This window comes from Temnothorax nylanderi, unplaced genomic scaffold (assembly GCF_030848795.1).
Source record: "Temnothorax nylanderi isolate EJ_2023f unplaced genomic scaffold, tnyl_v1.0 TNYL_tig0069_pilon, whole genome shotgun sequence".
Classification (NCBI taxonomy): Eukaryota; Metazoa; Arthropoda; class Insecta; order Hymenoptera; family Formicidae; genus Temnothorax; species Temnothorax nylanderi.
In genome coordinates, this window is record NW_027249131.1 from 812,300 (window position 1) to 825,545 (window position 13,246).

The 13,246-nt window shown below is 38.9% G+C and overlaps 1 protein-coding gene across 3 annotated transcripts; it reads right to left on the reverse strand.

Moving 5' to 3' along the window:
* Positions 1 to 395: 395 nt before the first annotated feature.
* LOC139773815 (uncharacterized) lies at positions 396 to 6,811 on the reverse strand. 3 transcript variants are annotated; one of them, XM_071708554.1, is made up of 5 exons: positions 6,342 to 6,811; positions 4,609 to 4,933; positions 3,608 to 3,889; positions 3,345 to 3,527; positions 396 to 3,159 (listed from the first exon to the last, which is right to left on the reverse strand). In XM_071708554.1, the coding sequence occupies exons 1-5, from the start codon at positions 6,504 to 6,506 to the stop codon at positions 2,789 to 2,791; spliced, it is 1,326 nt and encodes a 441-aa protein (XP_071564655.1). In that variant the 5' UTR covers positions 6,507 to 6,811; the 3' UTR covers positions 396 to 2,788. The 3 variants fall into 3 exon arrangements, with proteins under 3 accessions (XP_071564655.1, XP_071564656.1, XP_071564657.1); XM_071708555.1 differs by having other exon boundaries at positions 3,617 to 3,889; positions 6,342 to 6,810; XM_071708556.1 differs by lacking the exon at positions 6,342 to 6,811 and adding an exon at positions 5,544 to 5,659.
* Positions 6,812 to 13,246: the final 6,435 nt, after the last annotated feature.

Below are 13,246 nucleotides of genomic sequence, written 5' to 3' on the forward strand. Positions count from 1 at the left end.
TAACGAGATGTATATGTAGAACTAATCCCTGTAATCTAATAGCCCACATTATTCCGCCTTGCCGCGCATTTTGTTACATTATAGCAATACTTTTACAGTGTTGGAGTACCGTAGGTGCGCGTATCCAGCAAAATAGATTTGAATAAAACGTACATGATACACTCGTCAGTACAACTTATTCCCGTGTACATAAGATTTTGCAATATTTCTCTCCTTTTATATATCGAGTAAATTTCGTGTTTCAAAATATTCTCCCCCACACTGTTTAAATAGGACTTCAGTATATGAATGGCTATATATAGCATAAAATATGGATTTTTAGAAGATTTAGACTAGGTGGTTATAAGGATGATAGTTATAATAAAATAGCATTTATGTGCACATGAATGACATAATTCCATTAATATATAGCTTTATATTTAGAACTATATACATCAATTATGAATAGTTATAAATTCTACATCGCAAAGGGGTACGTGATACATAATCATATGTGATCTTCCGAATATAAAAATTATATATAAGAATATGATCATTGCCTTAAAGAGAAAGCTAAATTATTTAAAATTATACTAATGCATTCAATGTTGTTGCCGTTATGCTATATTTAGCTATGTGACGTAATTTAAATTTTTAATACGTTGCACATGCCTGATTCAAATTGCACTTAGTATTAAAAAAACAATTATATGCTATAATTTAATCACGCAAAGAAAAAAACCTTATCAATTGAATAAAAAAAATGTTCGGGACTTAAAATTAATTATTGGGTTTATCTTAATCATTCTTGTATAAGTTGCAATCAAGTGAACGAGATATTGAATATTTGCTCATACATGTTTTCATTTTGCATGTTGCATTACGTAGTATCTGTTTTATTACATTTAAATGCAACTTATATTTTCAAAACTTTATATCAGTCTAAATTTGTAATGTATTCTTTACTTACAATTTTGTATTTCAAATTTCGTTTCGTATATACATTTTATTCGAATACATGATTTGGGTTAACTTCCCCAATTATAAGATTCGCTAATATTTATACAAGGGTGACTAAAATAAACGTATGTTTAATGTTCCTTAACGTTAAATATACTAATTACATACAGAGTGTTTTCTAAGTAAGTATAAAAAATTAAAGGGGATATTCCGTGGTTTATTTTAGGAAGAAAAGGTCATATAAACATGTGCCTTAAACTGCTTCGGGTAAATTTTTACAATTAGGGCCCCACTTCCGATGACCTTGAATTTGACATATATTGTCAAGGACACCCTCCCGAGTAACATGCAAGTGATTTTAGTCGGGGGTCGTTTTTTATTAAAAAGTTATTAACAAATAAAGTTTGAAAAATATAGCAGCTATTTTGAGTATTGGAATCTGTTCTTTGTATTTTTGCCCCCCGAATCCAAAACTGTTGATAAAATTTGGGGGGTGTATGCCCTGCTTTATAAAAGTTGTGATTTTCGTTAAAGCAGGGCACACACATCATGATTTTTGTGAGAACACGAGAATTATGTTTACTGTGCAAGGTGAAGCAAGGTCTACCCCACAAAGTCATTAACTTTTGAAAATAATGATTTTATGTCAATATTTACCACAATATCTTAGTAAATACAAGTGACCCCCAAATTTTATCAACAGTTTTGGATTCGGGGGGCAAAAATACATAGAACAGATTCCAATACTCAAAATAGCTGCTATATTTTTCAATCTTTATTTGTTAATAACTTTTTAATAAAAAGCGACCCCCGACTAAAATCATTTGCATGTTACTCGGGGAGGGTGTCCTTGACAATATTTGTCAAATTCAAGGTCATCGGAAGTGGGGCCCTAATTGTAAAAATTTACCCTGCTTCGTTTTCAAAATACAAAATTACCCATACGCATGCCCCTGATAGATCTAAAAATTATTTAGTTTTATCGGTACTGGAAAATGGTTCTTAATATCACGCATACTAAATTTAAATAAAATACCTTTAAACGTTTTCCAGATTTTCGAAATTTTCACATTTTTTTCACAACTTTGACACCCTGTATTTTGGAAACAAAGCAGTTTAGGGCATACATTTATAAGAGTTTCTCTTCCTAAAATAAGCCTAAAATATCCCCTTCAATTTGTTGTACTTACTTAAGAAACACCCTGTATAATGATTATACAACTAAGCCCATCTCAATGAAATAACCATATAAACTCTTTGAAAATCTATAGATTTTTTTCGTTAAGAGGTACTCGCCGCGGCCATGTTAGATCGTGACGTCAGAGGCGAGAAATGACACGCTGAGATTTCTTGCGTTTCCAAATAAAAAGATATTTGCATAAAATAATACTTCAGATCATTTCAGCACACTTCAAAAATACTTCGAGGTTCCTTTCCCTTGACAGTTAATAAAAAGCCATAAAATAAATATAATACGAAGCCTAATCATGCGCTTGCGCTTAAGCCTACATGACTCGACTTCGTACATTCATTATTACATTTATTTTACGACTGTTTATTAACTGTCACGGGAAAGGGGTAAACCTCGAAGTATGTTTGAAGTATGCTGAAATAATTTGAAGTATTATTTTATGCAAATATCTTTTTATTTGAAAATGGCACACAAGAATTCTCAGCGTGTCATTTCTCGCCTCTAACGTCACGATCTAACATGGTCGCGGCGAGAGCCCAGGTCTTAATATCGACAATATTCACTGCAGGTTTAATTTCGACATAGATGCCGGTTCAAAGAAACTGTTCATATCCACTAAACTCAGGAAAATCACAACAAACTGAGCAAGACATTTGCTCAATTTGCTATGATTTTCTTGGGCGCATGGATACGACTGTGTCTCAGTAGCGAGCTCTTATCCGTAAAGGTCTTCTCGCACTCGACGCACTTGTACGTTCTACCAGTATGCGTAACCAAGTGCCTGCTGAGACCTGACGCGTGACAGAATGCTTTTGGACAAAGCTGACAATGATGTAGCTGAATATCATTCGGATTTAATTTCTGGTGCCGGCGCATGTGCACCTTAAGTGCCTCTCGCTGCGTGAAGCTCTTCTCGCAGTGCTGGCATTGGAACGGTTTTTGGCCAGAATGTGTCATTAAGTGTCGGAATAAAATCTCCTTCTGCGCAAAAGCACGATGGCAGATGTTGCAACCAAACGGTTTCTCGCCTGTAAGTATAGACAGAGACAACATTGATTATATATTTCTATAATAAACTCAATAATTACGCATTTTTCAATGCTATTAAAACGTACGCTACGCGACTACTTCTACTAAGAATAGTGGTAAGGCTATTCATAAAGAATTAGATTTTTTCTACGATCGAATGAGATTAGTACAAAACGATACGAACCAGTATGTGTGCGTTCGTGTCTCACTAACGCGGATCTGGTCGGAAACCACTTTTCGCACGCCTGACATGTGAATCCTCTCTGCGTGGAATGCACCGACTGATGACTCTTCAGCATTATTCTTCGGGTGAACGCTTTTGGACACTTGTCACATTTAAACACCTTCATTTCCGGATTACCATCGACTACAATGCACATTTGCCATTTGTAATTTCTAATCGTATTTTGCCTTTTTTTTTGTTACAGATAAAACATATTCTCGTACATTCCTTACCGATTGTATCACCCAAAGGCTGTAACTTCAACGAGTCGGGCTGATTGGAATTGTTGCTGGTGACCTCCATCATGTAAACGTTCTTGTGATCGACATTCGCGATCGCTCTCTGCACTTCCTCCGCCTCGTCATCGGACTCCTGCTCCTGCTTGATGCGCGTCGTCCTTATCGTGCATCGCGCCTTCGCCGTTCGTTCTTCGGCGGGTACTAATGTGATGTTCTCCGGATCTTCCGAGACATTTTCCTCCATCTCCGGATTTTCGGAATTCATTCCTGCGTATTAAACGACTATACATATACAGGGTGCATCTAAAAGTTGTTGCCAAAAAGGCGCGTATAGAGGAGTCGGAATAGAGCAACTTTCGATCAGGAACCCATATTCTCCGAAGTAATCTTGAGTCAGTACAAACCTGTGAATGTAAGGTATGTCTGTAATGTAGTTCCTTACATTCACAGGCTTGTACTGACTCAAGATTACTTCGGAGAATATGGGTTCCTGATCGAAAGTTGCTCTATTCCAACTCCTCTATACACCCCTTAACTTTAGCAACAACCTTTAGATACGCCCTGTATATGAACCAAATATTTGTAGACATTTCTCAATGTTCATCGTCTTTCCGGTCTAGAGGTGTCGACTAGCTCAATGCTGTAACAGTCGCCTGTCAAAAGATCCGTGTTCGATTCCCAGATTTGACGCCCCGCATATATGACAATAGGAATTTTGGGTAAGAAAATACTCCATTCTGATAAAAACAGAAACTGCGAAACATGAACTTAATCCCAAGTTAACTGATAAATAAATCACGATATTGCGTCATTCTTTGCGGAATAGAAACCTATTTGAAATACAAGTCTCCAAAGTAAAAAATTGGGCAAGGACCTTACAATCCCTTCCCACAAAAATTGTCATTGTAACGAAACCAGCTTGGAAGATTTAGAGCGGAAGGTCCAGAGCGGTGATGCAGCGAAACAAACTCCTCGGTAATACACACCCAGGATGTAGCCGCCGACGAGTTCCTCCTCTGTCACCTCGATGGGATCTCCATCGGTCTGGCCACTGTCGCCTTTAGTCGCAACTAGATCGGCTAACAGCTGCTTAACCTGCTTGGATTTTCCTGTGGACTCTTTGGACTCGTCCCTATTGCTATCCTGGTTCTCGCCTTCTTCGTCTTGCCCGGTCAGCTGCTGTATCAACTTCATATGCTTTCTGAGCTTGGCGTCCGCGGCCTGGCATTTTTTTCTGAACTGATAGGATTTCTCCAACTGATATTTGCAGGGATGACATATCATGTTAGGCAGGCCATCCTGCTCGTAAACCTGAAACATCATAGGTGCCCAAGTTATTATCTTCAATTATGATTACAGATCGGTATTCATAGTCAGATCCTATACATAAGGTTGTCTTAAGGTCATCTTTAAATCCTCCATAGCCAATGAAATGAGTTGTACAGCATAAAGATGGGCTTAAGACGATCTTAAATATAAGATCTGACATAGGGGTCTGTTTTTTATTGCTATACTGGACTGCACTAGAACTTTCCTTTTCACTTTCGCCAAATTGCAAACATATATACCTATTTCACTTTAAGTACAGTGTACACTAGTTCAGCAATAGAAAACAGACCCCATGAATATCATCCAAAGATTAATAGATAGAGCTTAACATCAAAATATGTACCTTATTATTTATATCAATATAAATTATTGATAAATAATTATTGATCTCTTGTATAGTAAATACTAATAGTGTAGTAATGTCCACTTCTGCTCCATCATAGATTTTTTAATTCTTAGAAACTACTAGAAAAAGATAAAAAGTAAGTTAAACCGAGATTAAAGTGTTAATTTACATTCTTGGAAATGGACATTAGTACAATATCAGTAAAGGCTGATACGAAGGTCTTTAAAATATTAAAAAATCTCTAACGTCAAGAAGCCCGGGCGTCCTCCGCAGTTTATGTCGACATCGAGAGACGATGTCGCCGCTCGAGGAGGACAATATATCGCGTCTCTAGACGGCGGCGACGGCGCTTCCCCCGAAGGAAGATTACATCTTACATCGCTACGGCGAGGACGCTACACGTCCGACATACTGCCAACAAATTACAGATCTCTATAAATCCGTAGGGTAAGCGGAATGCCTGCTTCCGCGCGCGCGGTTCTAGGTCTCTGTAATGAGGCGGCGCGCATAAAAGGCCGGCACCCCGCTATACCTATCGCCCATAGCTCGTCGATAACTCGGTAAGGCCGGTAGTTGCCTCGCGCAACGTATCCTATCTCGTGTGCGGTGTCATTCGCGCGCGCGCGCGTACGTATGCACATACACATACGCGCCGAGCGGATCGGTGTGTGACGTTGGCGCATATATATATACACATCCTCTAATCCTCTTTCTCTCTCTCTCGCTCGTGCGTACGTGTGGTATGTGTACGTATACGTGCACGAATAGACACGACGCGGCGAGGAGGGAGGAGGGGGGGGGGGGGAGATAATGCGAGAGGACGCCGTGCGCGCGCGGTGCGCAGAGAGATAAACTAGATTCCTATTTTTCGATGAGCCGCTCCCGGCCGCCGATTATTATCGCCCGCTGGCCCAATCGAATATATGCGATGAATTGCGACGCATGACGACGACGACGACGACGCGTCGTTCCGACGGGACGGAACGTCCAGCGATCGCGTTCGCGCGCGTAACATGTAAAACTTCCTCGCTGCCCGCGACCCACCTCGATGTTGACGCAGGAGAGTATCCGCAACGGCATCGGCACGGTCTCGTCGTCGTAGATCGGCACCATCTCCTCCTCCTTCGCCAGGCAGAGCCGGCACAGCTCGTTCACGTGGATGATCACGTTGCTCGGGCTGTCGCCCTTTTTCCTGCTGTACGTTTTCATCGTGCGCCCTTTCCGGCCGTGGGTGCCGCTCGCTCGCTCACTCGTCCGCCCGCGATCTATCTGTTCGACTCCCTTTTTTCCCCTCCTCTCCCACCTTTTCCCTCGCTCTGTCTCCGTCTCGCCCTCCGCGAATTCGCGGCAAGTGCACGGGACCGGAGGCGGCGTAAGGTCGAAAACGCGCGACGGAGTTTTCCGTGGGAAATCGCAAAGTCGCAAATCGCCAACAGGACTCGGTCACTCACAACGGAATCTATAATGGCGGTCGTCCTCAATGGCGGGCGCGTACGGCGGACTGGCAGCGCTGCGCGCTGCGCGCCACACGGTGTGGACTGTGTGGAGTCGTTGCGGTGGAGGAGGTAACGACAGCCGCGCCGCCGCAGGAGCGAGAGAGACGCGTAGATCGGCGCGCGAGCGAGAGGGAACGAGAGCGCGAGTAGAGCGACGAGGCGACGAGCTTTCTAGAGCGCGTCGTTCGCGAACGACGCGGCAGCGCCGCGGTCCGGAGCAGGGTGGACCGGCCGGCGGGATGGGAGGGGGGAGGGAGGGGAAGAAGCAAGCATAAGATGAGTGGGCCGCCGCCAGCCGCGCCGCGCCGCGCCGCGCCGTTGCCCCGCGCGCGCGAGAGTCGGTAAGGGCGATTGCGATTATTGATTTTCCATTCTTCCCAACGGCGGGAAATGCGAGCCCTGCCCGGCCTCCCTCCGGCGCGAAAAAATGGACTGCCCGGTAAACGCGGCGCGGCCCTGCAACACATGCCACGTTCTCGCGGGGCCCCTTTCGCGCGCGCTCCGGTGACGAAGCATGTCTCATCCTCGACGACAACATCCCGTCGTGTGGCGTGCGGGATAAGATCCGCCGGCGGAAAGAACCGCCGTGGAAAATGAAGGCGTCGCCGCCGCCGCCGCGCTTGTCTCTTCTCGGTCATCCGTATCGACGGATAGGCTGATCTCATTTAATCCATTCTTCGCGAATCTAGTTTCTTTATTATCGAACCGACGGCGACTCCGATTAGCTTTAATCGGCAATTAATTCACCCGGCGGAATCGATGCGATCAGAATTTCTAACTGCATGTATAAAATTAGTTTCCCTTTACGCATGTATGATAATTCGTTTTGGCAATGGAGAACAACGAAAATAATGCGTTTAACAATCTAAAGCGTTTGAACCGAATTCTGATTAATTTAATTAATTAGCGATTAATTAAACCGGTGGAATTGCTTAAAATGGAATTTCCAAGTGTACGATTCGTTGCTCTTAATCTAATTTCTTTTCCATACTTTAAACAAAAAAACTAATGTAATAATTCTATAATTGATGTTCACAAAATATATGGATATAATCGGAGTCACCCCTATAAATGTTTGGACTACGAATACAACCCAAATTAAATCGCTCTTCTTTTTTCTATGTTATAAATAACAAAATATTAATAATTTTATCCACATTTACAAGATAACATATCACAGATATTGATAAAGTTAATCATTATATAAGTTAATACGGATTTGGTCAAAATCGCCCTACATCAGATATAGTTGCGCGAGAATTAGTCCCCACCATGTCAAATTACTCAGCCCTCACGTTTCGCATCGTTGAAGGACACACCCTAAAGATACACCCATAATTATGCTATGAAACTACTGAGTGTAAATTATCGCCAGCGAAAGCATGACACATCGGACACATCGATATAATCAAAAGTAGTGGATACTATTTCTCCGCGAGAAATCGTTAACGATATTGATATTCAATACGGGGGAAAGGGTTGCAGAAAAAATGTTTCTTTGAGAAATTAATGGCTACGCAAGATTTTAATTAACGTACGGTTTTTTTTTTAATTTTTAGACAATAAGCCACGATATATCGCGTCTGTGTACTAAGAAGGTGAGATCCCGAACGCGCGCAGCAGCACGATTGGTTGCAAACACGGATCTCTTTCTCGAGACGGTAATGCAGAAATCGAGATGGTACGAATTGCTAGTCTCACGCAAGTTGCTAGCAACTGAACACTGTAATTTCATTAGCAGCTCTCATATAATATTGCAGGGTAACGACGTGAATAATATATCAAATCACCTGCGAATATAATCAGCTCAATAAGAAATAAGTCGTTGAGAAAGAGAGATTGAGAGGATATACGTTAAAAGAGAATCGTGGCTCTCAAATATCAATTATAGGAATTAAATTTAATTGCTTTACTTATAAATTCCGATTAACTTAATCGGCGAGCAACTTATGAAGTAGCAGTATCTGTACTCTGTACTATTTTAACATGGATACAATTATTAACTTTTTTGTTGTTTAACATATAGAAAAAAGATTGGGAGAAAAACGAAATCATATAATAAGAAATTTTGCTTTTAAATTAGGCAATTCGCTGATTAAGTTAATCGGAGTTTAGTCGCCCTGAGAAGTAATTAACGGTAAAATTGTATTATTGTGTAAAATTTTGACGTTAGAATTATATTACTTCGATTAAACTCCGGTTAACTTAATTGATGATCAACTTATCAAGTATACTATTTTATTAACATAAAATTATTAATTTCTTTTGTTTAACAGAAAAAAGATTAGGGACAATGGATCATATAAAAATTTTACTTTAAACAATACTGTCGATTGAATTAATCATCCATTGCCATTAATCAGAGTTTGAAGTCGCTGCGATGACTGGACGTTCCCAAACGGAAGCTATCGGCGCTCGTCGCGAACATCTGTTCCGGGGGTGAAGCTTACTTTGAAATATCTTCGGATATATAAATGGATATTTCGAGAAGCAATGTGGGGCACGAGATGACGAAACTTTATTTATCTTTTGTATTTCCTTAAGAACTCTCTCTCTTTCTTTTTTAATTTTAACAAAATATTCAATTTTATGAGTAATTGTGAGATTAATATATCCTTTCAGAGATATACTAAACTCATAATTTTTAATTAATATATCTTTTAAGAGGCATATTAATCTTATCTTCCCAGATAGAGAGCAAGGAGAATTGAAAAAGAATTCTTTTTAAATTCCCGATTTATGAAATTAATTCTTTTTCCGTATCATTTCTGTTCTAAAATGACTCTTAAAAGTTCTAAAGTAATTTATTTTGGTAATTGTTTAGATGGGGGGGATCACCTTGGATGACCTTGATATTTTAGTATGTTGTCAAGGTCACCCTCCTGAGTGACCTTCAGAAGGTTTCAGCCCGCGCTCGTTATTCGTTAAAAAGTTATTAACAAAAAAAGTTTGGAAAATATAGCAGCTATTTTGAGTATTGAAAGGCATAAATGACTAATATATATGTCGAAATAGTTCACGCATACACTTTTTTTTGTTTAGTTTTTGTTTAGTTTTGTTTAGTTTAGTAACGCGCTTTAAACAGTTAAATACTGTTAAAGCGCGTCATCTAACTTATGTAGATTAGTGACGCGCTTTAAACAGTTAAATACTTTTAAAGCTGCGTCATCTAACCTATGTAGATTAGTGACGCGCTTTAAACAGTTAAATACTTTTAAAGCGCGTCATCTAACCTATGTAGATTAGTAACGCGCTTTAAACAGTTAAATACTTTTAAAGCGCGTCATCTAACCTATGTAGATTAGTGACGCGCTTTAAACAGTTAAATACTACCTACATAGGTTAGATGACGCGCTTTAACAGTATTTAACTGTTTAAAGCGCGTCACTAATCTACATAGGTTAGATGACGCGCTTTAAAAGTATTTAACTGTTTAAAACGCGTCACTAATCTACAAAAACGGGGGGTAGGGGTGAACCTAGGTTCGCGTGTACTTATTATATATTTTTCAATTATTACATGACATATATATATATTAGTCATTTATGCCTTTCAATACTTAAAATAGCTGCTATATTTTCCAAACTTTTTTTGTTAATAACTTTTTAACGAATAACAAGCGCGGGCTGAAACCTTCTGAAGGTCACTCAGGAGGGTGACCTTGACAACATACTAAAATATCAAGGTCATCCAAGGTGATCCCCCCCATCTAAACAATTACCTTTATTTTTATGTCATCAATTCTGAGTCCTTCTTTAGGTATGTACAAAAGAAATTTTTTTTTCTACTCCATAAGAATTCGCAATAAATTCGATATTATGCTTAGATACTATTCCAATGGAGCTTCATCTGAGCGCTATTTTGTATCTGAAGAAGAATAAGAAAGAATCCTTCATGATTTATCAAAAATCTTCTGATCCAGTTTCTGTATCAGAAAGAACATAAAATGTACTAGTGCATCTTGCCATTCCTCTTCTCCTTTCTTTCAATGAAGAAAGAAGGAGAAGAAGAACGCTTCAAAGCATTTATAGCGTCAAGTGGACCGTACTTTGTATGATATCTCGGAGATATCATAAAAAATATTAGAATAAAGTAAGTGCGATCCACTCGCTGTAAACGCTCTTGGAAACATTTCATTCTTATTTATCAAATAAACAATGACAAAATAATCCTCTGAAGCGTTTGAAGCATCTAGTGGATCGCACTCACAATCAGTCAACTCAGGGCAATTTCGCTCGAACTTCGATTAACTTAATTGGACGAAGTGGCCCTCAGTGTCTCGCAGGTTTGCATTTTATCCTAGAACGTGAGAATTTTTTATTACGCTAAGGTATTGACACATGTAGCCGCGTCGTGGCAGTAGCGCTCTTTTTGAAATATCAAAAAGGAATTCTTTTTCAATTCATTTCGAACAAATTACACGATATCATAAAGAATTTGAAAAGGTGAATCCTTTTCGATTTTATAAGGATTATCTGGGCTATATCTGGGTTATTATGATTAAAAGAGAGAGTCAGAGAGAAAGAAATTTATTAATTTATCAATTATATCATCGGAATATCTTCACCTATCAAGTGATTCATCTCGTATCAAGTTTGCTTTATCCATCTATCATTTCTATTTCGGAAAATCTTCACTTATCATCAAAATTATCACTTATCATATACCTCGCGTTCAAATTATGGATAAAGTCATATTTCGTAATAATGGTAATATCTGTCTGCTGATAAACGTAGATTATCTACTGATAACATCGTTATTACAACAATTCTGATCTCAGACGTTTTTTCAATGGCAGTATCAATGAATCGAACGCTAAATGTTGTGGGAATCGTAATATCGCGTTTCTCCGTCGGAACACAAACCGGAACAGACTGTGGAAACAAGGCGAAAGCGCGATGCCACTTCGGACTGATTTATTTTCGTTTACGTTAACGAGAGCGATACGTTACACAAAGCGTTACGATTTACCGGCTGCGAGCGCTGGCGGCCCTTCAATTCTCCGCGGCGTAGAATATACTTAACAATGTTGCGCCAAATAGTCGGCAAACGTAACTTCTCGGAGTTATCGAATGTGGATATTACGTGGATATACAGTCAATTTCCGTTATCCCTCGAATCGCTAGCAAGATAAAAAACACTCGGGGATAATTATTAAACGTGGATCTTTTGATGAACGCGACGAACGAAAAAATTGTTAAGTATGTACGCAACGGATTAAGTTGATAGTTTTGTGTACACTAAAAAAAATTTATTATTTGCAAGAAAATAGATTTCTTTGAATTTAGTTTCCTTAATTCAAAGAAGTATTGGGTAGATTTAAGAAATCATTTTTCTGAGTTTAAAATATTTTCTTGAAATTAATTTTCTTGAAAATTAAATCTACCTAATACTTCTTTGAATTAAGGAAACTAAATTTAAAGAAATCTATTTTCTTGCAAATAATAATTTTTTTTAAGTGTAGAATATAAATTATTAATTATTAATAATTTTATCAATATAACACACTTTTATATATAGCAATTATTGATATTAATATTTTCAAAAAGACTGCTGATGAACGAGTGATTCTTAGGCCGGTATTCATAGTCAGATCTTATTTCAAGACTGTCTTAAAGTAATGTCTTAAGATGCTAATACGGCTCTGTGATTGGTTCATAACATCTTAAGATCGCACTTAAGACGGTCTTAAATATAAGATCCGACTATATGAATACCGGCCTTAGTTACGGAACCTGTCGTCAAGTTATCAAGTTTTATAATCTGCGCGTAAAATGTGCGAAAAGTTGGCATCTTACACGTTATTAAGTACTCGCGAAAATGTTAAAGTGCTCAATTTTTCACGAATGATTTACGCTCTCGGCTCTGGCATTTCCTGTGTCTCAAATTTTCTGATGTGTTTCATATTTATTTTAGAGTAACAGTAGTAATGAATATAGTAGTGAATAATATAAAAGAGAAAAGTATCAAGTTAGAATAAAGAGAGCGTAGGAATTTAGAAAATTCAGATAATTTTGTAATATGTAATATATAATGTGAAATGTTCGAAAAATCAGTAAAATTAATTAAGTGCAAAGCGGCTGAAGTTTTTGATTACAGTTGTTTTGCGAAATACGTTCCGCGGAAATTCTAATAAAATTCGCGCGATTTATATGCGATTTTATGTTTCACACGTCAGTCGCTCAAATATTTTGTTCTAAATAAAAAAGAAGAAAAGAAGCTTTTTTAGATCTTTTTGCGATGTCTTTGTTAAAAATAAATTGCGCGATTGGCGACGTGTTCTGATCAGGCTCACGATCGGATCGCGTAGACGAGATTTTCGGAAACGACACGCGGGTGAGGCTTTCCCGCGCGCGATTGCCAGAAAATCCGTCGAATACCGGGAGAGATCGAAGAGGGAGAGAAAGAGAGCATCTCGGGGGTCGAAAATAACCGAAAGCGGCGGAGGAAGGT

Bases quoted from the DNA above. Each gene is read 5' to 3' on its own strand.
- LOC139773815 (XM_071708554.1), bottom strand. From the start codon at position 6,506: ATGAAAACGTACAGCAGGAAAAAGGGCGACAGCCCGAGCAACGTGATC. The intron at 4,934-6,341 runs GTGGGTCGCGGG...ATGATGTTTCAG, and splicing joins TCTCCTGCGTCAACATCGAG to GTTTACGAGCAGGATGGCCT. The intron at 3,528-3,607 runs GTACGAGAATAT...TGTGCATTGTAG, and splicing joins TGATACAATCGGTAAGGAAT to TCGATGGTAATCCGGAAATG.